The sequence below is a fragment of the Gymnogyps californianus genome, chromosome 6 (genome assembly GCF_018139145.2).
Source record: "Gymnogyps californianus isolate 813 chromosome 6, ASM1813914v2, whole genome shotgun sequence".
In the NCBI taxonomy this organism is placed as follows: Eukaryota; Metazoa; Chordata; class Aves; order Accipitriformes; family Cathartidae; genus Gymnogyps; species Gymnogyps californianus.
Window position 1 is genome coordinate 32,367,204 of NC_059476.1, and position 26,222 is coordinate 32,393,425.

At 38.3% G+C, this 26,222-nt stretch overlaps 1 protein-coding gene across 3 annotated transcripts in view; it reads left to right on the top strand.

Annotated features, from left to right (window-relative positions):
- Positions 1 to 26,222, top strand: part of GRID1 (glutamate ionotropic receptor delta type subunit 1) — a 556,760-nt gene that overhangs the window by 509,186 nt on the left and 21,352 nt on the right. For all 3 annotated transcript variants that reach the window (XM_050898995.1, XM_050898996.1, XM_050898997.1), the window contains one exon: positions 18,176 to 18,371. In XM_050898995.1, coding sequence (XP_050754952.1) covers positions 18,176 to 18,371 — 196 coding nt within the window. The remainder of the gene's footprint in view (positions 1 to 18,175; positions 18,372 to 26,222) is intronic.

Here is a 26,222-nt window from a genome sequence, read left to right on the forward strand (position 1 = left end):
ACCAAATCCATCTGTGTATACTTCCATTGTTGAGATACCAGCCCCCCATCCTCTCAGTAAATGTGTGCTGTTATCTCTCCCTCCATAGAGAAGTTGTCTGGTGTTCAGTACTGCTGCTGCTAAATTGCCAGCAGGAGAGAAAATAGTATTATGGTGCTGCAGTAGCAGCAACATAGTTAAGATTTTCATCACAAGACTGATTTTCTTCCCAAGCCCCCTCCAAAATGCCTAATAAAAGTGGTTTCAGCATCAAATTTGGCATGTGTGGTCTGTGACTAGCAGAATAGGAGTACGTTTGATTGAATAACTAGGTGTCAATCAACCCAGTGATCATTACCTCCACAATTTCACTGCAAAAGAAGTGTGTCATAGAAATCATAAATGATATTTATTAGAAGGGGCTTGGTGAGACATTCACTGAAGCAAAGTTGAACTGTTGGCAGGCAGATTTTTAGAATTAGCACATGAGATGAAAGCCTGCTGATGAGGGAATAATTTTTTTTAAAATCTGGTATTGGCAAATCTCACAAGGCTTTTCCACCCTGCCATGAGTTTCAGGGACTGCCTGTGGCTCACAGAAAGGTGAAATACCCAGAGTAGGAGGCACAGCAGAAAGCAGCTTTGATATGCTGCCTGTATTTCCTGACAGAGGCTTCCAAATCCCAAATGGGTTCCCAAGTGCTGCCCTGTCCAGGTGCCCAGATCCCACGTAAGAAATGTGCCTATCTTGGAAGAACAAAAATCCTTCTCCTTGGATTTTCCCAAACCCTCAAGGGCTTCATCACAAGCATGGTAATGGGGAGAGGCACTGGCTTTCTGATCTGGCACAGCTGCACGTGCTGCCTTGCACCTCTCTTGTCCTGTGTGCCCATCACTCATCCCAGTGTGACAGGGCAGTGGGGACGGTCAGAATGTGCAGTTTGAGACCCACGTCAAAACCTCTGGCCCTTCAGGAGACTGAGGATAGCAGAAAATAGTGTGAAACTTCCTCGGCTGTCCTCCATTTTCCAGTTGCTAGCAGCTGGTACTTCTGCACCCCTTTGCTCTTTTAATACTGCTTCTCTGAGCCCTCTGTCTAAATTACCTCTTGTGCTCTTCTCACCTTTGCTCTGCCCCAACCTCACAAGGGAACAAAGGCAACGTAGTGGTTACCTCAGGATTTCTGCATTCGTGGAGATTCACAGGCAGGACAGTGAACCATCAAGCAGATTTCCCAACCGCACATGAGCAGAGGAGCGAGATGTTACCCAGTTCCACAAGAGAAGGCATTTTTTGCGAATGTGCTGCTGGCAACCACTTTGGAGCTCAGGCTAGGAAGCCATGATCCATGTTCTAACTTTGTATATGAGCAATTCTTAAGTTTTGTTTTTAAATAGAAATCTAGGTAATGTTTAGAGCCTGTGCTAATCCTCGACAAACTTGTTTAAACCCAAATGATTTGCATTTATTATTCTAATATTTGCCTTCAAAACTGTATGCAGCTAAGTCTTCTAATGGGTCAGTCTGCCAAGTAAGGGCTGAATTATTACATGCGAATTTGTTCTTTCTTTTGTCTCATTACATTTTCAAACAGCCCTTGGATCTGCTGTCTGACCTTCCATTTGTAATTATGAGTTTAATTAGCAGTGACTTACCTTCCAGCTTCATTTCTTGTTAACAAGCAGACTACATGCAGTTCAGTAGCTGCACAGATATTCTGAAACTCAGGTTTAGGAGAGCTTGTCTGACAAGAGGTTAAGAATCATGCAGGAAAAACAGGACATAAAACAGTAGGCTATTTGCAAATTCAAAAGAGTTTAAATTTAAGATTTTATCAAATTGATCCTTAACATTTGCACATGCTATGGATGTTTTGAAAGGCATCTGTATATATGCATTCATGGACTGCATACAAATGCATGTTATATCTGCTTTTAACTTCGCAGCTGTTGTTTCATGATTTGGGATTTCCTTATTTGCATTTTAATCCCCAAATTTCATGTGTTTTGGTGACAAATTAAGATTTACTGCAGCTTAGTTGGGGTAATAGTCTGGCACTTGGAAGACTTGAGTGCAAACTCTTTTCCTACCACAAACTTTGTTTGATCTTGGCAAGCTTAGCATCCTCTCTGTCTCAGTTCCCTTTCTGTATAACAGAGTAACAATTTTTTCATATCTTATATGGCATGTTGTCAGTTTAGGTGCTTTAAAGATGATGGCCAGAAATGACCGTATTATAAAAGCTCTGCAGGTATCAAAAAAGATAGATTTTCTGGGTTGCACACAAAACAGAAACAGTCTCAAAATATTTTAAAAGAAAATGAGGAAAGTATTTTGAAGATGCCAGCTAGAGGGAAATGAACAAAGGTTTCATCTGCTGTAGTTAAGTGGATTTGATAGGGTTGGTAGCAAGATCCTCGCAGGAATCCCTCTGTATTTACAGTGGTTTTGCCTTGAAATTACTTGTGTTTGAAAACAGCCTTTCTGTTCTTAATATCATACATGGCTTTCTAAATATTTCATTGGATTTTCTTTTGCTATGTTTAATTTGTACTATGTTTTGCAGTGTCTGTGCAGCACCTCAGGCACATTGACAGGAGGCATGTATGAATGAGCATGATAAAAAATAATTATCATGATTATTATTTAAGGCCTGTGAGCAAAAGCTTCAATCATTAAATAACTAGACTAAATTCATCCATAAAAATGAAGGCTAAAAAAGAGTGTAAGAAAGAGGCAAGTGAATGAGCAAGGACAAAAACTCAAAACTTTTTTTCTTTCCAGAACATTCCCTGTTTAGACCACATGGAAGAAATTTCATGGGAGACGGTCTGCAGCCTGTGCAGCAGGGCAGCAGCGCTCAAGGGCAGAGCTTGCCAGCCATTTGCCTTCAGGCACTGTTCGGGACAAGACACGGCGGTGTTGCCAGTGCTAGAACCCCCACTGTCTATCTTTGCATTTCACTTTCATTGATGGTGTTGCCCAGTGGGTGCTTCTGGGAAACCCAGAGCTTCACAAAGTCTGGAGCCTTTTAAAAAGCTCTCTGAATGTTGGCATATGCCGTTCAACCATGGTTTAAAATGGATCCTAATTGCTCCTGTAATTGAGCAAGCAGGCAAGCATATAAGTGCAAATATTTCCCAAGGACATTTTTCTGGGAAAAATGAAAATGCACAGCTGAAAATCAAGCTTGCATTCCATCTCTCCAGTTGCCATTATAAAAATGTGGCATATACTGGAGATCTATGGCAAACCAAGAGATTTGTGATTCTACACCCTCTTCAACTCTACTTTTACGACACCTATATTATAGCATCTCGTCATTTGCTCTTGTTACTGGGAAGTTCTGTGACTTAAGTGGGTTGAGGCATTAACATTCAGATGCACACACAGTTTAGGGAAGAAAACAATTTGGATATGACGTTAGCAAAATCTACCATCTGTGCAGGTAATAAAATGATTTTTTATTATTTTTTTCTTTTGCTTTGGAAGGGTGAAAATCTAGCAAGAGCAGCAACCCTCATGCCAGCCCATCAAAATGTACAAGGATTGGTTCAAATCTGAGATTTGACATGCAGTCTCTTCGTCTCAGCTCAGACTGAGTTGCCTTTTAAGTCAGATTTTCTCATATTAATATAGGTTATTCACTGGCTGTCCGTAGAGTAGAGTAGCTGTATGCTTTCTGCATACATTAAATCTCATTGGTCCCTGACTTCAACCTTCTTTGTTGTAGTATGTGGTTTCTTCTTATTACAAAGATAGTACCTGCGGCTTATTTTGTTGGGTTTTATTTTCTATTTGACTCCTAAAGGATAAACAATACAAAATGCAGTAATAGAAGATTTTTGCCCAATAGGATATTTATATTTCTATTGTTTTTCTCTAAAGAAGCTGATTTAATGTCTTATATGAACTGATAATAAAATCTAATATAACAGGATATTAAAAAGACAAAATAATGATTACTATAGCAATTCAAACAGAAATGGCCTTGAAGCTTCAGATATTTCCTAACTGTAAAGACTACCTCAACCCATCAATTTTTAAGGACAAAAACAGGAATAAGAAGAAAAACTTCATGGTGAATTCTGTTGTGGAAATAGATTCTGGGTGAGGAACAACCATTAAACCAGGCTGGCCAGTGTGCTCAAGTATTTGAGTTTCACTCCTGCAAAAGTAATAATATTTTTTTCCACTATATCAGGTAGATATTTGTCTGACCTACAATGCAAAATTACGTAACTGCTTTTTGCATGTTAATATACTATTCCATGTGTTTGCCTGCTGGCTATATTTGCTATTCTTTTGGACAGACAGATACTGCTACATGCCCCTATGGTATATATCTTTGACAGAAGAGTATTTAAACAAAGACTCTCAAAGTGGGAAGCCAGGTAGAACCTGAAAATATATAAGTATCTTCAGAACACTTGCTAGTGGAACAGCTGCCTGGAAAAAACAAAACCCCTGTAAAATTACTTGTATTTTATACCATTTATCTGTGCTGGTCAGAGTCATTAGTGTAACAGTGGGCCCTATTATGAAAGTCATGCAGGTTGTTCTATTATGGGGTAACATAGTGCATATTTCTGCATAGGTTTCCAAATCATCCAGAGTTGGAAGGTCTCTGAAAGCATTCCTGCAGCCAGAACAAGCAAGTAAATTGCACTCGCAAAACTACCAATAATTAGTAAGCACTTTATCACAGTAAGTTAATTCCTGTGAAACAATGAGATGAAGTTGAAAGTAGGTGCATCTACTTGTAAGAAGGGAAAGTTGTACCTGTTTTCTTACTTGCTGTCAGCTCAGACAGGACATACATGAGCTTCCAACTCTGCCAATCTGTTGCATATTTTGGGAAATGTTTAATTTGCTCATGTAAAAAAAGGTCTTCTCAGCTTGCGCTATTCCTCACCGACATCTCCACGTGAGCAGCGGTTCTGTCATTCTCGTGCCATGGTCGTTCAGCACCAGAATTTTTTCACCTACCTGGCAGCAAAAGTAATTTTCCCACCTTCTGTTCGTTATCGTATATTCAATGTCAGCAGGCTGACTGTGAGTATAAGGAACATGCACCTATTTGTTTATTCCTTTAGATTATTTTGGATGGAGGGAGGAGAGGAGAAAGAAGGGGAGTTTCCAGCAGGGGCAGAAGAAGGATGCGTGCCCAGCCATCCTCCCGGAGTAGTGGTTGGTTGGTTAACACTGACCAGCGTCACTGTGCTATGGCCAGTCCTGTATTCCACTTAGATGATCCGTCTTTCACATTGCAAGGTTTGAATTAATAGCCTGCAATAAAAATTAAGTAATGATCGTACCTCCTATAGCCTAAAAGTTCAATTCTTACAATCAATTCAAAAGCTGATCTCTTGGAGCAAAGTTCAGCAGCCGTTCTTTCAGAGACTAAAGATTGAGCATGCATATGCTGTAGGTTGTGAGGTTAAGAGTTTCAGTTTTGGTGAGCTCAGTGTACAGTCATCTGTTTCACGTTGTGCTGATGAAATCAGTCATAAATTAAGAAATCAAACTTTGTATGGGATAGCTGGGGTACAGGCAAGTGTCTTTTTGCCAGCTCTGCTGTGGACATAGGAACTTCAGTCGAGGCATGACACAAACAGCTTTGTGCAGTAACATCTTAAATCATGTAAGCTACATTCATTGGTGTTGTGAGGAGGATTTATTTTTGATTCTCTGATTTTTTTTTTCTCCCATGCATTTGTACGATTCCCATGGATTTGTAGTATGTACGCATACTTAGTCAAAGGGTTGCACTACTCTTACGATCACCTGAAAAAAAATGCTTTTGGTTTTCTAGGTCCTGAAAGAGCTCTTGCTGACATTATAACGGCTTCTTATAATTTCTTCTTATAGTTCCTCACGTTAAGATAGTTTGCATCTGTGTCTTTGATATGGTCTCTTTCAGGAATTGCCAGCCCTTCTGTAGTCCTTTTTCCTTTAAATCAACTTCCCAAGAGACTTTCTCCTCCAGTTCCTGAAGTCTGCCGAGGTCTGGTCTTTTGAAATTCATTATTTTTATGCTGTTACTCTTGCTTTTTTTTTTCCCCCTCAGGATAGTGAGCTCCATTGTCTTGCAAACACTTTTAATCTGGTTACTTTTCTCTTTGACGTTTTCATTCAAATCTAAAATAGCCATTCCCCTTATAAATGTCTCCATGATAGAAGATCATTCTTTCTCACACCTTAAACAATATATAGGATGGTATTTCATCTACTGAAAGAAAAGTTGTTCCAATACATTCTAAAATGTTTATAGACCATCTTGCCATGAAGTGGAAAACTTTAAACTTGCCATTTAAGGAAAAGGTTTTAAAAATAGAATATCCTTATAAGGAGATTTAGGAACTATTCCTGATGATGTAAAAAAAAAACAAACCCCAAACAGCAAAATACACTTTCAATAGATGCAGGTTATGGGTGTTTAGGGGAGAAAGGAGCTGGGGGTTCTTAGTTTCCCTGGAAACTAAGAGGCTACTGTTTATTACCATGAGTGCTTTCCTATTAGTTCTTAGTTCCTGTGTTGCAAAAGATTTTCTAGAGGGAAAGAAAACTTTTCTGGAAATAGTACTGTGTTGCTAAGGGAAGAATTGCATATGTTCTTTCCACTTCCTGGGCTCATCTGCCTTACTGAGCAATGTTCTCTTCTTCTGCACACATGCCCCCATATAATATAATACAGGAGCATTTCCAGACTCATCTGGAGATGAGGGAGAGAATGGTGTTGCCTTAGAAAAGCTATTTTGATACAGCTGCCAAAGTTCCATTCAAAGAAATGTAATCACGTGCACTAAAGTTGTTTGCCTTCTAAACCATTAAAACCAGCCTCGGAGAATAAGCCACTGATTTAATTTAATTGATTTATCAATAGTCATATCTATCTAAAAAAGAATAGAAAACCATCAGTCAAAATGGAGTGGATGTTAACTACTATGTTTCTTTCATATGGCAGTAATGCAATTTCCAAGCTCATATTTCAAGGTATGTAATTAGGCTACCCAATAAACTAATTAATCTCAATATAAGGAACAGCTAGTTGGTTTTTATGCAGGGCTGTCAGTGTTTCTAGTATGACGTTCAGTGTTCAGGGTGAGGAAAGAGAGGCAAAAGGGTAAGGTCTCTTTTTCTATTTACCTCATTGTACGTCAGGACGAGGTGGGAAGTACACCATATACCAAGTGCTTGCAATCTAGGTCCTCTGAGAAACAGGCAAGTGGGCCTCCAGACTTTAAAATATGCATATGTCATGCATGCACTGTAGACATCAATAATAACTGATGAATGCTATATGTGCTTTCACTATTAATGAAGAGCCCTATGTTTTGATTTCCCAGGAGTACCCAGCACATGTTCTAGCAATCAAGATGCCTCTTCAGAGCCCTTCTGTCTTCTTCTCTTCTTTCTGTCAACATCGATAGCTTCTGCTTTAGTCCCTGTGGTAAGGGAAGGGTGTGAAGCCGTTTTCCAGCATCACTTTGTACCTCTGACAAATCTGAGCCACGTGAATTCCTCCAGCCCCTCCACCCCGGCTATGAGACTGCTGACACTGGTGCAGGCAGCAGCCCAGACCTTTCCGCACCAAGATCCTCATTCTCACAGCAGGCAACAGCTCCTGATAAATCAAAACTTAATAAAGAGTTGAGTAGGACCTTATCCCACACTGGGATTTCATGGACTTTAATGGAACTACTCACAGTATAATGATGTCCTACAGCCATGGTATAAAGTACCACTCACCCTGAGTAAGGACTTTATAAGCCAGCACCAAGATGCCAAGCTTATCCGTTCCCCACTCTATTTAATTAAAAAGCTACTTTTTGTCATCTGAGTGCAAAACAGAATGGCAGTGGTATCAGTACTTATAACACCAGTTGAGAAGGAAGAAAGCCATTTCTTCCCTCTCGATCTTAATCATTAATCTTCATTAGGATTTTTAGCTTCTGAATGTGAGTGGTAGAAGACATCAGCATAGCAAACAATTTAAAGTGCATCTGCATAAATAATAGAGGTAGTTTGTTATTTTCATTATAGGTAAAAGCGTGTGTCAGTCGCCAGATGTGTTTGATTCAGACAATATGATTTTCATGCCAACTTTATGATATGTTTGATTTAGGTGAAGTGACTAAAACCTGCTGTTGGGACTGAGTTGCTTTTAAACACCAGCTGCAGTTTTTATTTTAATTAATAATTTAAGGAGTAGAATACCTTGCTTTAATTAACAAGTTAACCCTTCAAGCTACCCAGAGAAAGGTCACAATGGCAAAGTGGTTTAAAAGTAAAGCAAGAAAATATTCAAAGGTAGTTCAAATGACGTATTTCTTTCCCCCAAACATGCTACAGGCTCTTGAGATGTTTTCACCTTTTCTTCTTTGCATTTTAATTTCCTTCTCACTGTTGAATGGAATATAGAGTGTGGGTGAAGGACCCAGGCTAACTCAGATTTTTTAGCAGGACTTATTTTTCTGGATTTGCAGAATGAGCAGCAACTGCTCATAGCTGCTCTGAATCCCTTTCCAGGCTTTTAACTGAATCTGCGAACATCTTACAGATACGCTGTTGTGCCAAAACTTTCCTTGATCCATTCTGAAAATCTGCCCACTCATGTAGTAGTTTAAATGTGGATCTGAGCATACAAATTAAAGCTCCAGCTTTTGAAAACCTGGTCCTGCATCTTAAAAAACCCTCTAATGTGGTTACTCTGAATGTCTCTTTGTCAGTCTGCTACTTTCCATTGTTAAATTGCAAACATGGTGGCCAAACTGGGTAATTTCTCAAGGCTATTAATTTGTTAGTAATATGGAAAAATGGGGTGGTGAAGAGGAGTCCTGTAAATGCCCCTTGTAAATATAAAGGAAAGACTGCCTTCTGACTTCAGTCCCTCAATTAGACATCAGATAAACTCATATGCGACCATAAATGCCCAGCCATGAGAGAAACTTCATCCAGAGATCACAAACTATGGGGCGCCAGTGGATCCAGGTTTGAGATGCAAATCCTCGGAAACTAGCTTCCATTGCTACCACTATTAATGGAGTTATTTGTTATACTTTGGTTTGTTTCTGAAAACATTTTCAAGCAAAGTAATCATAACTTCTACTGTAAGGACCATCATGGTTTCTTTACGATATGATAACAATGCAGAAAATATAGGACATCCAGAAAGAAAAGATTTATTACAAATAAGCAACCAAACAAAACCCCTAGTTAACGGAAAAATCAGCAATCTGAGTGACTTATGCTCTTATTGCCTGGAGGAGGTTTGGAGAAGAGGAGGGTTGGAAGTATAGTTAGAAACATTGGACTGGCAATCAGGAGATGTTTAGCTTATTTCTAGCTGTTTAACAGATTTCTTTATGTGCGGTGCTGGAGCAGAGCCAGTGTCAGCTCTAGGCAAAATAAACTTCTACGATCCAGTGACAAGTCACACTCGTGCAGATCACTGCAGATGACTGGAGTTGCCAACGTGGTCCTGAGGGCATCGTTTAGAAATAGCAATGGATAGGAATAACCAGAGGTCTAATTTTGTTTACAGAAAAACCTGTTTTACTGATGATGATGAGAATCCAGTTTGATTTTTTGATTCACATTTGAGTCTCACAGCCAGAAAAACTATTAAGTCTTTTTTTGAAAATGGGCATGTTTCCTAAATAAACCACTGGAAGATATTAAGAAGTTCTGTGAGCAAAGGGACACAGCCTAATTGTATGGATTTTTGTCCTACATTCCCCACACTTTGACTTGAGCAAAAATGCCGCAGATTGTTCCAAGATCAGTAAAGCAAAAGTGAGATTTCAAGTGATGGTAATAGAGCATATTTCTGCTGCATCTCAGACTCTTAGAAAGTACACAAAGCCTACAAATGTTTTGCCAATACGATGTGTGTAGCTAGTAATTAATTACTATTAAAATCATAAACATAACAGTGTATCATTTATTAATAGCTCGACTGTCTTCGCATTTCAGTGGGTATACATACCGTTTGTTCCCTTCTTTTAAAACTTAATCATGCAGTAGCTCTGCAGGAACAGAGTCCCAGTGAAAACACTCAATCTGCAGTGAAATCGTTGCTGTATCAGGAGTTTAGAAGACAATTTAGTTTAGTTTTCTTGTGTTTCCCTTTGCATGTAGGAACTGAGGCTAGTGGAAGTCGTTTCAAAGAAATGAAGTCATTGTGGAGGCTGTACAAGTTCTGTGCTTCTAGTACTTTATGTACATATTATTTGGCTGGTTTTTTTGCCTTTTACTGTTTATACTTTTGTCTCCTATCCTGGAAACCCTTGAGCATGTGCTTTTGTGTGCATGAATAGTTTCACTGATCTCAGCAGTACTGGTCTACCTGTTAGGCATGCTAGGTACCCTAAAAAAGAAATTTCTTTGGGGCAGCAGGAGAGAGAGGGTCCTGATCCTACATTGGAAGGGTGACAGAACTGTTGCCATCACATGTGGCACACAGGGCATGTAGCAAACCCCCTCCTCCTGTGGCAGAAATAAAGCCGGCTTTAGCTTCCTTCCCCCAGTAAATCCATAACTGAATGTTATATTTTGCTTTTGGTTGCACCTAACATAGGGCAGTGAGTCCCAGTCCAGACAAGGGCTCATAGATGCCACCACACTGGCAGCAATGACCATTATCATGATGAAAACAGCTGCTGCAGTGCCATTATCTGCTGAGGAGTTCAATCACTGTTTAACTATAGTAAAAGTATGTAGTTGACATGGCAACGTGTTCTGCGACACATGCCAGTTGATTGTTTTTTCCACCGGAGGAAAGTCCCTGCTTCTTTGAAATCCTGTGTAGCAGCTGTTCCTGCACCACTGATGATGACAAGCGCGTACACAGCCATAACTGCCTGCACTGTTTGTCTCCTTCCGTGATTTGCAAATGTTTAGTCCTGGTGTGAAGGGCTGCAACTCCATTGGTTCAGCGCAGTTTAATCTGTCAATGCTTATGGCTTCCCTTGTAGAAACTCCCACGAGGATTTTTCTCATAAAGCTTTTGTTTAGAGTAAAGTGGATGGTATTTTTCATGGACAGCTGATGAAATGAGTTTTATATGAACTATAGAATGATATATTTGCTGGTGAAGGACTTGATCCTGCAAAGTGTATACTAAGCATGCAAGTACTGCTGCCGATCTCTACTGGACTACCTCTGTCAGTAAAGTTAAGATTTTGCTTAGTGTATTTGCTGAAGAAACCCGTTGCTCTGCACATCACTGCGCTGAGACAGAATTAAGACCATTTAAAGTGACTTGATTTGCAGTGAAATGGAACAATGCAGAATTTGATCATGTCACTATAGAGAAGTTGGCAATGTAATGATTGATTTAAGAGCTCAGCTTGATTATTCATAATTTCAAAGAAAGTCAGAGATGCACAAATTAAAACCATGGACCTAATTCTTCTGAAGTCTAAGGTTATTAGATGTGGAGATAAACTTGCTTTCATTTTAATGTTCTCTGTACTAAGGCTACTGCCATTCTAACAAAACTTGGAACAGTTTTATTGGCCTCACTAAGAATAATCTTGAAAGTAGCCCATCCTTTAGTTTATGTATCTTACATCCAGTTTAACACACAGTAGTAACATTCCTATATGGACCTGGAACAAATGTTGGAAATTTATAAAAATATGTCATAATACTTTTTTTTTTAATGGATATTTACTTTTTAGGCTTACAGGTGCTAAAGATAGCTCAATTCTAATGTTATCTCATCATTCAGCTAATATATCTCTCTTTCCAGTATAATTGATGGCTTATTAAGTATTGGTTGCACTAATGTTTAGGGGCACTAACTGCTATTCTTTCTTCCATTTTGAAGTGGGCTTGTGCTTTTGTAACTTGGATTCAGTAAGACAGTGAAACTTTTCACGTAAGTCTCTGAGTCAACGAGACTCTCATCCCCTAGTGGCAATTTATATCCATAACAGATGGATTTTAATGGTTTTTTTTCTTGGTCTTCAACCAGTTAAACTATTCAACTTGGGTAGACTAGCTCTAGACAATGTCTTTATGTGGAAGTTTGAACTCAGTTTCAGATGTCTTAAGACATGCTCTACCCACTCATAAATTTTACTTAAAACTGGACATCCAAAGTCCAAAGATTGTTCATCTGTGAATAACAGACTAAGGCTCAAATCCTTTGCATTGCTGCTTCACAAATGGATATAAAAAAAACAGGACTCAGGTTAGCACTCAGGTTCTGAATGGAAGGATCTTCTGCTTATGTAGAAATTATCTGTACCACCACACTACCACCCACAACCTTGATTCAGCTTTGTAGACTATTTTCTCACTGGAGACATGTACAAATGAGAAGCTGATCCTGCAAAGCTTGCTCGCCTTCCAAGTCCATCTCTCAGTGGGTGGACTGATGTGGTTACCAACAATAAACACCATTTTCTCATTTGTCTTGGCAAATACATCCATGGAGGGTGTAGTTCTGAGCAATTTTATGTCTCAAAATGTGAATGCTTTTCTGCAGTTCACAGTGGGCAGAATTCTCTTTCAACTCATTGCTTTCCACTGGTGATAACTCTATCAAATAAATCTCTTTTCAGATAGGATTCTATATTCTAGGTTTCAGCTCATAGGTATTTCTTGGGCTTATACTGGTGGTATAAGATTGTCAAATCAATTCAGCTACTTTTATTTTTACTTAGAAGTTTAGTGGGTTTACTTTTTTTCCCAATGCGTAAAACATGTATTTCCCTCTTATATATCCTGTTGAGAAAACAGTTATCGTTAGGGACTGCACTTATATTTAATTCTATAGAAGTCATGAATTCCTAGCTTTGGAAAAAAAAAGTTTAAAAGAAAATAAAGTAGCTTCAAGGTATTCAAAAATAGAAACTTAGGACTTGTACCGTATGTTTTACATATGTATTTCTAAGGCTTCATTTAGGCAGAGCAGCTTAAAAATTCTCATCATCTCTGGGACGCTTCATCTTGATGGCAACCATCACCTAAAATATTATGCTGCATTGAGCAAAAATCTCAGGGTACTGGCTTCCTCAGGTAAAAGAAGAACATAGTTTTCTCTGCCAAATATGGAAAAAGCAGTAAATTTATTTTACTGTCTGTATATGACTTAGGGTTTAATATTAATTAATAAAATTAATTAGTTTTAGTTGAGAGGAATTATATCTTATTGTTTGACAAAACATACATAGTGCTGTGAAGGGAGAGGTTATTCTGAAGTGTACTTACAACGCAGAAGAATGAGGGTAGAGTGCTGATCACTACTTCTATGTCTAACCTTAAGCTTTATTATTCCTAACAGTCTATGTGCAGATGAACGAACAGGAGGTAAGCATGAAAAATCTTGCATAATTTTTAAATAATACTGTGGATTCAGAAACACTGAACTATTATTTTTCCATAAGTAATAGCAGACTGGAAAAATCCCATTTTACAGCGTCAGAACATGGGCAGTTGTGAAAGCTAAGGAGGAACTACCTCTAAATCAAGGAGCTGTCAGGATTTTCCCATTATGGCTTTTCTAAGGCCAAAGTCAAGATAAAATGCTACGTTTATTACTCTGATGTAAAAGACCATTACTGGATGACATTGTGGTGCCAGCCAATTGGCCTGTTTACAGTAACAGACTTTACACACGAGTCCAGATGTGCAGCTTGCTGCAAACTTTTAAAAAAAATGAACAGTAGGGATGAGGAAAAACTCAATAAGCAAGTATTTTTTGCTCTTTTTCCTTGCTCCTTTGTTTAAAAGACCTTCTTTTAATAAAAAAAAAGTTACTATGAAAAAAAGAAAAAAAACCCTTTTTTTAATTTAGAAATGACAGAAGCCTCTTTCCTTTTTTTTTTTTTTTAAATACTTTGATCACATCTGGTGATCCTGATGACTCCAGTTGAGTTAATTGATCAGCAGTTACCTCAGAGCACCTAGTGACAGGTTTAGTCTGTCACTTAGACAAGATTTGTTTATATTATTCATCCAGAAAGTCTTGGGTTTATAGCAGTTCCACAGTAAAATAACCTATACTAGCAGCATATTTTTAGTCTATATGTCTACAGCTACACGAGTCTTTTACTAGTAAGAAAACATCTCCAAAAAGTGTAACTTAACCAGTATTGTTATTCTGGTAATTATTTCTAGTGGTCTAATTATAAATGCTAGTACAGCTATTGCCCGACTGTTTATTCTGCAGCATATGGTTTATGTCAATAGGTTTCTGAAAAATAAAACAAGCAGAGAGTCCAGTTTTCAGTTGACTCTACATGAAGTAATTGCAACTGCATTGGAAATTATGTATCAATTATTGCATTTATCTAGCAGGCATAACTACACGCGTTAAATATTTTGGCTGGTAATACAGTTTTAAAAGACACCATTTTTGTTTAGATTGACCACAGATACATTTACTTAAATCAATTGGTTTACATGTACTTGTCTATTATAGCAATCACACAGTGGATGTATTTATCTACAAATTGAAGTTTGACTCCTATAACTGTAAGTGAGGAACATTGGCTTTTTCTGCTTTACTAGCTTTATCTTTAATCACGCTTACAGAGAGCCCTTAATGGGTTGTGAGATCCAATAATTGAGGTGGTAAGGTTAATGGGGCATCTTGTTATGCTACACATTTTTGTTGCAAATAATTTTGTATCTTAAATGCATGAAATCTTTGCCATAGGAAAGTGAGACAAGAATTTGAGTTGCTAAAGAAGGTGAGTCCAGCTAATGGTTGGTTGAAAACATAAAGCTTAAGAACAATGAAAGCAGCTGCCTTTAGAGAATGACACAACTGTAAGATACAACCAGTATCTGAAATGTAGCAGTGAATGATTTTGTCTAGCAATGGCAGATCTGAGGGAGTTAAAATAACAGTGTTTAAAAACTGCACGTCATTATCTTAATTCACCATGTAAAGGCCAGGAGATACTAATCTCCATTCAGTATCTTTTATGTATGCGATCGCACCCACAATGCCCAGATCTTTTGATCACCTCTCTGGCCATGGAGATGCTGAGCATCGCATCCGCTTTCAGTGTAGAAATACAGTACAGAGACATTTTTTATACAGCGTAAGAACTGTGGTCTAGACCATTCCCTGTCAGGATAATTTCTGAGACAGGTTTTTGGCTAAGTAGTCCATTTGGTAAAGGCATAAGGTTATCTTCTCACTCAAACAGTCAACATCCTTCTGAATTTATGCTACAGGACCGCTCACAAGTTTGGTTACCTCCTGTGCCCCTCACTGTATCCTTTGGCGACCATCTGTCTTTCTCACAGGATAATTCCAATGGTGGTGCAGTACGGAGAATTCCTGTGTCAGTGGCTGTTCTTATAATACATCAAACGGGGCACTGTGAGAAAGGCACACGTAATCCTTAGGACACGCCATACTCCACATTATCTCTTCTAAGGAAATGCTGCCAACTAAAGGGGCAGTAGCTGCCTTACTCACCACACCCAGGCAAAGGCTGTGCTTTCCTCCCTGCCACCAGTACTGATTATCTGATTATTGCAAAGCACTTGATTTAAACCCCGAATTTGCTCACTGTGCCCCATGATGTTTAGAGAATTGAAGAAACTGTACGGCTCGAAAAGCAACATGTACTGTGCTTTTGTACAGTACTGATTGTCAATAAAATGTAATTTAGATAAAACAAAAGTACTGATTGTCAATAAAGTACAATTTAGCTAAAACAAAAGGCATACTTCTGATAAAAAGGTTCCACAGCAGTAGAGGCAGTAGAAGTGATCCAGAAAATACTGACATTATTAAAACTGCAGGTTTAATTATTTTTTTTTAATATCTAAACTGTTGTGTTCAAACTTTCAAACAGAATGGCAGCATGAGCAGTAGGCATTTGTAAAGTTATCAGCTGAAAGCTGTGTTAAAGAACATTAGCTAAACATGTTTCTGCTACTATGCTTCTACCAAACATGCACTCCTACACGCGCCGAAATCTGTACGCCAAACCTGGTGTGAAAAAGGTTGCCACAGAAACCCTCCTGTGTGTATTGTGCACTTTTCTTTGCCATTTGCACATAGAATAGACAGAAATGTGTCTTTTAACAGCCAGATCATCCATCCCCAGGATGTAAGCAATTCCATGGGATATGACGAAACTTATTTTAAAAAATAAAGACGGAACTAAATGTAGCATGTAATAATTTAGATTGAGACTGGAGGAAAAATGGTCCTGTTCAATGAAATGTACAGGAAACATTTAGGAGACCAGAATATAACTTTTGGGATTGTTAAACAAAGAGAGAAATAAAACTGACACGAATTATCTCATTTTTCATTAGAATTTTGAATTTCCAGCAACCTCCAGGGTGTTCATTTTGTACTTTACCAAAGTGCCATATACAGAGCTAGAGAAATAACAAGAGGTTTGGGGTTTGATGTGACTCTCAGAGTTAGCCCAAATCCACAAGTGTTCAATGTATATAGAGAAAAACTGTTCACACAGTCTTACTTAAAGCTGCTTAACAGCTTAAAATGATAAAAAGTCCTTAACACAATTTAAGAACTTAAACTGTTCGAAGCAGCTTGTGAGTTTGAAGAGTTTTGGCGGGGGTGGGAGAGGCAACCCTGCTGAGCTGCAGCCCTGGGGACAGAGCTGGCAGGCTCCCACACGGTGTGTCCTGCCAAAGGGGCCCTTTTGGAGCCAAACTTGGGAGCCCTGGAGGTGACGTAATGGAGAAGATGGAAGAGTTTTCTACGTGTTTTTATATAGTATTCTGTGTATGCCCGGATTGTTTTGATTTAAATAGCGTTGCAGGGAATCTTATGGGGATGTGAGCTGTAAGCAGTGGCATCCCCCCAGTGAAACAGGGAAGAGGGTGGCAGAAAAACATTGTCTATGACAAGTCTTCAGCTGTGGAAAACAGCTTCAGCTCGTGGGCCAAGGGAAGGCTCCTCAGGACCATTGTGAAGAAATCTTCTGCAAGAGCTGCAAGGAAAATGTTTTGCTTTTGTGGCTCCAGGAGTTGGAGGCAGGTGGGAGGTGGCATGAGTGGGCCTTTCAGATGTTTTGAGGAGGATTTTTTTTTCCTGAAAGATTGTTTTTGGGAAAAAGAAAGGGGAGGGGAGGAGGCAGGGAGGGTTGCTTTAGTTTGACTGATCTCGAACAGCACTAGTCAGTTGGTCATATCAGAAGCATGTCGTTGTTATTATGTGAAATTATACATCTATAAAACATAAAATAAACCATTATTTATGAGATCCGGTTTGGTCCCTGCTGCCGCATGTTGTGGTCACTGGTTGAATGTGTGTTTGTGTGTGTGTGTGCTCAGATGAAAAACATGGTGGCACTGCACAGAAGCAATACTTGAGGACAAAGGAAGGAAGCACAGGAATGGAAATGAATGTCTGAAGGTGGAAAACAGCTAGGATGCTTCTTCTGATGGCAGTGATGCCACCTTAAATGTTTTGAAACTTGGCCTGGTTTTCATTGATGCAGGCAGTGATTTACACCTTTCTGTGCAGAAAAGACTGTAAAACAGGAGTGAATTACATTCTGTACAATTTGAAAATAAATGGTGCATTCACAGCCACTAACGTTGAGGCCCATTTACACTTCCAGAGTGGTATGATGAGTAAATGAAAGTTACGCCTGTGTGTGAATGAAAAATGCCTGTTTTACCAGAGGCTGTGAAAAGAGAGCGAGCAAGACAGACTTAGTGGAAATTGGAAGCAAGATTTTTATTTGTTTGTTTAAAACAGTCGTATTGATTTGGAGTCAGATGGAGCATTGGTGTAACTGCAAACTAATTCCACTGAATTCTGCAAGGTATTTCTGGTGATGCTGATGGAGCTGGAAGTTTATATTTATAATCTGAGTTTTTCCTGTGCTCAAGTAAGTCTTTATTGCACTACATTCTTATGCAAACTTGGCATCATAATATTTAACATGAACGTTATCTGTCCAAAAAAAATCTTTACTGGGGTAAAAAAGAGCTCGGGTATAGTTAAATTCATATGATCTCAATACAATTAAATTACTCCTTGGTTTTCTTTTATGATGAGGAAAGAGATATGCAAATGTTACTCAGTGAGGGTAAGTGCTTTCTGACTAATGACAGACATAGAAAGAAACCATTTAATGAACAAAATCTTGGTAATGTACTATGTAATACTAATATCTCAAATCTTGGTAATGTACTATGTAATACTAATATCTCAATATCGCTTGAATTTCAGAACATTTCAGGATCTGTCCAAACAAATGGATATATCTTATGGTACAGTCAGGGATTCAGCAGTGTACGAATACTTTAAAGCAAAAGGGACCAACCCTTTGGAGCAGGATAACACATTTGCTGAACTGTGGAGGACTATCAGTAAGAATAATGGAGCAGATAATTGTGTATCGAACCCTTCTGAAGGCATCAGGAAGGTAAGACTGGATCACAGGGGTTTTAATTTAATTTTTGTGCTGTATCAATGTTGTTTGCATGGAGTCAATAATGTTAAGTCACAGGAAAGCAGCTACATAGTCATTAAAAAAAAAAAAATGCCTGTCTAAAGTTCCTTTAGTAACTCGATGGCAGATAAGAATCATATTTTGGGGTCATGGTTTTGAATTAAAGTATCTTAGCTCTGCCTAAGTCTTCAGTATATAACTCCTTCTTTGGATCTGGCCATAAGGTTTCTCAGTTTCTTGGGAGCATAGATAATATCATTTTGAATGTCATTCCTTACATTATCCAGGTACTGACTCGTCCTTTGCTCATTTGAGTGTTTTTTTTTCCGAGTTGCTGGATTGAACTTATTGGAAACATGAGTAAGAATCAAGAGATTCACTGAACGTATACCCATTTCTCTTAGAACAGAAATTTAATGCAAGATTTTCTTTGTTTATTCCAAACTTTAAAAAATGCATACTCTTTCACATGTCACCGTGCTTTCACCTAACTTCTATTTCTCTCAGATATGACTACACATTTTTTTGGTGAAACTGAGCATTGATGTGGGATTCAAGGACTGATATATAACAGCTTGGGATCCTACATCCTTGTGCTGAGTCCTGTGATAAACAGCCCTTGTTCAGATCATGCAAATACAAACGTCCACGCTTTCTGACTCTTAGTCTGCCTCTCTTCTCTGCTTCCCATCTTGTAGCTCAGCAAAACCAGATAGTAAATAACATCAAACTACATGTGTCCAGGAGTACGTTACGGCAGAATGGATGCAGACGTGGTGAAAGTTTAATGTGCTGCTTCTTTCGTGAAAAGTGTCCTCTTTATTTGTGAATTGATTTTTTTCATAAAACAAGCTAACAGCTGTTATTAACGTAGTGATTGTTTGATCAGAGTTACTCTGTTGTCAGTAAAACACTGATTCTGAATAAATATATTACTAGTTTTTTATGCTTTTGTAAATGGGAAATAATAAAATGGTTGGGACTTGGGTTTCTCTTTTTTTTTTTCATCTTTGAAACCTTTTCTGGACAATCAGACGGAAAGCATCCAAAATTTACTGGGTTTTACAGTGCCATAAGGGGGGTGAACACAGTAACACAGGCCATCCCATTTCCCAAATCAAAGTCCTTTAACATAAGATTCCCAACTGTTTGTGTCACTTTGGGACAAAATCCTTATACAAACACTCTTGTGTCTTCACAGCACAGGAGTATTTAGTCAATAGTTTTGGTTCACCCTGCCTTTTCTCCCATCTCCCAGCTCAGCTTTCCTAAAGCCCTTGGCTCAAATAGCCTTTCTTCCTTGGTACAAGGTAGAGCTCTGGCAATAGCAAAATCTGCAGTGTGTTGATTTTTTTTTTATCTGCTCAGCACTTTATGAAAATGAGGCCTCTATTTTGAGAGACTTTGTTAGCATTTAAAGGAGGTAGAAATAGAGACATTAAGTACTTTTCTATGTACCCTAGCATTAAAACCAACAATAAAACAGTTTACCTTAGAAAAACACACAGTATTTTACTTTTTTTTTCTTTTTTACCATTCTTATGTCAGTGGATGCTCTTTAGCCATGAGATTGTAAATACTCTTATTCTGTAAGCCTACTGCATGTTGCCATTTATGATAGCTAGATTTGCCTAAGCCAGAAATGTAACTGTAGATTGGTAGGCTGTTTAGAATACCAATTATATCGTCTGTACGGAGCTGGCAGCTCCATCCTATCTATGTGATAATAACTTTTCATATTAAGTTTGATTTCAATATTGTAGGTTGATTTTTATATAAGTTGATCAGTTCATTCAATTAACTTCAACAATAACCAAATTAACTTCAGTCCCCAAAGCTGACCAAGGCTGCTATTTGATTAGACACCTACATAAATTGGGCTTAATATTTAACAACATTGTCTACTAAACTGTTGTGTTTATAGTTTAAATGTCACTCTTCCTAGCTCACTGAGCTCTCTGAATAAACAGACAAATTTTCCATGTCAAATAGTATGGCTAGAAATTCTGTTTTTTCTAAAGGAGAATTGATGTCAGCCAAGGAAATGGGACTTCCCATCCGTAAACACATACTGCTGCATGAAAGAGATGTAAATGTGCCTTAAAAATGTATTTTATAGGAAATGGGAAATCTAAATATCTCTAGCATAAAAAGATCCCTAAAACATTTTTCTGAATGAGGACTTGCCCGACACAATGCAAAAAAAATCACTACTACCCTTTCTCCCCTCCTACCCCTTTCCATTTTCTTCAGACAGCATGACAGTTCAGCTGCAGTTACAAACAGAGCAATGCCGCTTCAATGCAGAACAGGAGAGTGCTGCTTATTTATGGTACAGGCAGGTATTTCAGATGTTTGTCTCTATTCCATTTACCTTTCTCCATTTCCCAGAGATTTTCCTGCTCCCTTTGACTGCCTAAAACCAAAAGGATAATAGTGGAAGAAAGTCCTGAAAGCTTTTGTGGCGTTTGGTTGCCATGGCAGAGGTCTTTTTTCAGACACAGCACAGTCCCTGTAGCCACAGTGACCATCTCCCATTGCCAAGGCACAGCTTTGCAACACTGGTAGAGCCATGGAAAGAGCATTAATGCACTGCAAAGTCGCGTAAGCGACAGAAGGACGTTTCAGAGCTGGGGGGGCAAGTTGCTTTTGTCGTACTCCCAAGGCAGTTGAAAGTGGTCACTGCAGATGGAAAATGTCCTCTTATTCATAAATGTCTCTCCATAGCGTAAGAGGAGGTTACCAGACAAATCACCAGTCCATACAAAACGCTGTTTTGCCACTTGAGTTTTCTGGTATTATAACAGATGAGGATTGATTAATGCTGTCGTATGGCAAGTTTCTTTCTGGGTAAGCTACAGCCAGGATCCCCAAGAAGCATGCAGTGGGGAGCTCCTGCTGTCTTATCCCAGGTGGACATTGGTACTGGAATCACACACATTTCTAAGCCATTTGTAAATCTCAGCAAACTGTTTGCATAAGACCCAGTGGCAATCAGTTCTTCAGGGTAATTATTAATTACTACAACGTACGTAAAAACCTGTGGTTTTTTTCATTGTGGGTAGCCATTTTTGCTTTGAAAGAATGAAGTAATATGATCCTTATGTAATCCCATATATATCTTATATGTATATATATACACATAGGAGAATTAAGCTGTTATTGTTGTATTTTTTAAAAGCCTTGCTTTGGTGGAGACTGTTCCCCTGTCCAATCAATTTGGTGCCAAAATTTCTCTTGGATCCTTTCTTTTCTTCCTGTGTATCACTTTTGATGAAAAGTCATCAAAACCAAGTACAGCACAAAATGTGAATATATCATTGATTTAGGCAATGGCACAGTAAGAGTTTATTCCTTCCCTTTTTTGCTTCCTTCAAAAAGTTTCTCTCCCTTAATGAACACTAAACATTAAATCAGAGTGTTTCTTGTTGAACAGTCACCTCTCTTCATTTTTGAGAGTAAACGTAATTTAAAAGTTCAATGAATGAGATTTTTTAACTATTTTTTCCAATAATTTATTGTCCACAATGAATTTTATATTGTGAATTGTGGTTGCTCATCCATATGTTTTCATGGGTCCTCATAAATCTCTCCATTTCTTGACCCATCAGCCTTTGGAGTAAAAGCAAATGCTTCCTTAAAGCCCGAATATATTACATCCTTTAGTGGCTCCTTAATTATATTAATTTTTAAATCATTTGAACAGGATTAAATGGCATGTTTTCTTTTTATTAGAACTGTGTTGCTTCTCTTAAAGCACTTTTTTATAGATAATAAATGTTATCCAAGCATGTTTTTGAACTACTCCACTAATGCCATTGTAAAGGTCACTTTTTGATATTTCTGTGGTACCAGCCATATAATGGGATCAGCTACAGTGACACTCTGTTCTGGCAGTAAATTAATGATGAATGTTGCATTATTCTGACACTTTCGTCTTTAGTACAGTAGCTTCTTCGTAAGTTTCAGATAAATCACAGACATATCAGTGATTAATCTGAAATTCATCTTTTTTCAAGTTGTTATTATTTCTTACCATGCTTTCTTTGAAAAACCATCATTTTACCATCAGTAAGCCAAGATCCTTTGAACAATATTCTTCCATCTCCCTCCATGTCGAAGAGTGACATTATGAGGTTGCTTACTGCTTTTCTGAAGTATCACTATTCTCTTTGTGGTCCTTCTTATATCTAGGAAGCAATCTTCCTTGGCCTTTTAGTTTTTTTATTATTGTGAAGAAGAAATATTTTTAATATGAGTTTTGCCTAGAAGTTCTTTTTTTCTAAAATCTGTTTTCTTAAACCTCTTCAACCAAAGATGAATCTGGTGTCTTTGGTGTAAACCATCACAGTAGTTCCACCTGGGTGGAATAAATGAGTGCCGCTTTGGCTGAATTTCTGTTAAAGAGGTTTTTGAAAGTTTAACCGAGCTATTTTTGTTTCGTTCTGCAATATGCCTGCATGCTGCAAGTCACAATAAGGCCATAGCAAAGGAGCAAAATATGAAAGCCAATTAAAAGTCTAAAGTATAAATTTTAGCTTATTATTCTGTGTTTCATTTCAGTCATTCTTTATTCAAGCTATCTTACCTATTCTCAGCTGGTATTTGCCACATTCCTTTTTACCGTCTCTCTCTATATTATCTTTGCAATGATCTCTGATCACTAGAACATTTTTATTCTATTTTGGGCCCTAAAAACATACAATGCAGGCTTTAGATGGCTGAGCTGGGAATGCAAGAGCCTGAGGATATGGATCTTTGCTGTACTGTGATCAGGACTCAGTTGCGTGGGTAGGTACATCTGTGTCATATGCAACTGGGGAGCCTTGATACGTTCCCTGCTCATACACCCCGTAGGTCAGTGCCAGGTGTTTCCAGTAATTCTTAGTCTTCCTACCTCCAGTACCCCGCTGGCCTGGAAGCTAAGGGGTACGCACATGTACACGCATGCAGTCCTTCACATGACAAAAATGAAAAGGTTAAACTACTTTTAAAAAGTTTTGGTTTGATTTTTGGTTGAAAGTAAGTGTCAATTTGATTTTATTTGGTTTTTACTGCTTGCCTAGTGAAGACATAAAAAGTAAACATATCTCAAACACAGATGTATGTGTGTGGTTGTGTGTCTTGTACATACATTTTTCAAAGTTTGTCAATTTTTCTTTTAATTGAACAAATGATACTGCATAGCTGTCACAACAGGTATTAACAGAGATGTGAAGGATGCTGAATTTAGACAGCAACTAAACATTTGGTCATAAGGAAGCTTTCGATGCAATGAGCACACTAATAGTATGAGGTCTCCACTCTTCAGAGAAGAAAATTATGCAAGTGGAAGAAGTTTTGGAAGAGACAAGTCTTCCCTTAGGAAAAAGGGATCTTTGGAGATTCTCGTTTTGGCAATCAGAGAGGCGAAACAGTCTTACATCCAGTATTTCTGGGAGTTCAGAAGTATGCATAACTAAGAGTTTAAAACTCAGATTCCTGTTTATGCTAAAATGATCAGGCTGTCAGAGAAATAAAGCTCTACAGATGTGATGGCACTGGATAGAATGATTTATGTCATAAAAAATATAAAATTGATATGAAGAGACCTGGTAGACTCTGTTTATTGACCACTTACAGTTGTAAGACATAACTTAGAATAGCAATGTTGCAAATGCAAGAGAAGTAGACCTTTTCAAAAGATCTGCTGTCCAACATTGAAAGTCAGCGTACAAAGCTGTTCTATATAAAATAACATACAGAAAACAGGCTTGAAAAGTAGAATCAATAATGTGATTTTTCTCTAGACACTGCCTTATAATTGAAATCGAATATTTGAGGAAGACTGTGTTCCTCAAGTATTACTAAGAAAAATATGAGGAATGTATGAAGCGTTGCCAGTGTTGTTCTTTTCTAAATTGTAAATTTGAAAAGATGATTTACAGAGCAATTCTGAAACAACTAAAAGATACAGCTCTTTAAAACAAACAAATACACACACAAAAAAAATGACCAGAAAAATGCAAGACACATTTTAGCACAGTGATTTAGGCCAAATCTTTTCTGGGTCTCCTCTTTCTGTACATCCATCTGGCAACTTTTTGTTCTCTAATAACACGCATTTTGAATAAATTCTGTGTGCAGTAACAAGCGCTGTTGTCTTTGGTCCCATGAGCACATATTTTTAATACACTTGAACTTGGAGAGTTTTCTATCATAGGTAGCAAAAGCCTATGTACTAGTTACCATAGAACACAGCCTGCCTGAGATGTGCAAAAATAGGGCTTTTGATGGCCCTTCCCTGCCAGGAACACCAGTGGGACTGATGCCCATTGCCTGTTGTCCCTAACTAGGTAGGAGGCCTATCAGCACCATCGTAGATGTGAAAGCGCAGAACGTGAATCGTTAAAGCCCATCACAGGAAGGGCAGAGGGCAAGATGCAGAGATTTGCTGCTAACAACCCAGTTAGTTATGGGTACATAATCAGTCAGAAAATACCTTTGAAAAGCACATTTTAGGCTTCCACGAATGTAGGTTGCTGGCTGAATATAGGCTAGATGCCTTGAGGAATCACTCCCTTGCCATCCTTAATTTTTTACGCGTCCTTGTGTTGATAGGTTATGAAGCCTTTTCTGGCTGTCACATACAGTAAAGAGTGATTTGTTTGTTCTTTCTTCCTTTGCCCCCCCATTACCAGTTTAGGTAGACAGCCAGGTATAGTATTACGATGCAGATGTGGAAGTCTTGCTCTGGTCTGGTTTCATACAGTGACATTGAAGTGAGAGATGGTTTTACGAACATGCTAGTTTAATAAGTTGTGTCAGCTAAATCGATGTATGATTTTAACAGTAGAGTCCTGTGGCTCCTATTTGAATAACTCCTGTAAGGTCCATACTGTAGTTTAGATTTTAATGATGTTTTGTACTAGTATAGCAATAGTTGTCTGAGGCTATATGCATTAATTACTGTTACTCTGAACTGACCCAGGGAGGTGGCAAAGGAGAAAGTGGGGACAAGCCCACAATGGTGGCATGCCCTTAACAAAAGATTATTTTCAAAGTGGTCAGTACAGGCTCATTTAAATCTTACCAAAGAGGAAGAATATAACATTTTTACTCTGGTTTAACTCAGAAGCAAATGAATTTGGGGATCTTTGATTGCCTTGATACAGATTAAAAGGGAAGGGGGGGAAAGAGGTGGATTGTGGCAAGTAGCTTACAGAAAATCCAGACAACATATTTTTAATCTTTGTTTCCCTGGATTCTACCCACTAGAGGATAACTCACCCATTTGATTTACTGTCATGTTTAAACAACTGTCAGGGACTTCAGAAAGCTATGGCTTCTATCAAAGCATGGTGAAGTAAAATTAGCTTAATTGCTCAACTGAGGAATCCAATATAATAAAATAACTAAGGGAGTCTTAGAGGCTTACAGGTGAATTCAAAACTGAGCTTACACAAAAATGGAAAACATGCGGAAGGATGAGCTAATTCTGTGTCAAAGCTGCAGCCATGTGCTAGGGGAGCTTGGTGATTCAGTTCCCATGAAGAAATATATGCAGGACTTCAGCTCCCTGCCTTGCTTTGTTCTGACCTAAAGATCTGAAACCACCTGAAGTTTTTTAAAAAAAAAAAAAAAAAAAAAAAAAAAAGTCCTGGAAGTCTACATTTGTGACTACTCATTTATTTGCATTAGATGTTCCATCCCATCTGTTCCGTTGTGCTCTGTATGTTCACTAGAGACTTAAAAACATACTACTTAAATATATTAGGAAACCAATGATTACTTTAACCAAACAAAATGATGACTTTTTTCTTTACTGAATCCCTATCCAGAGAT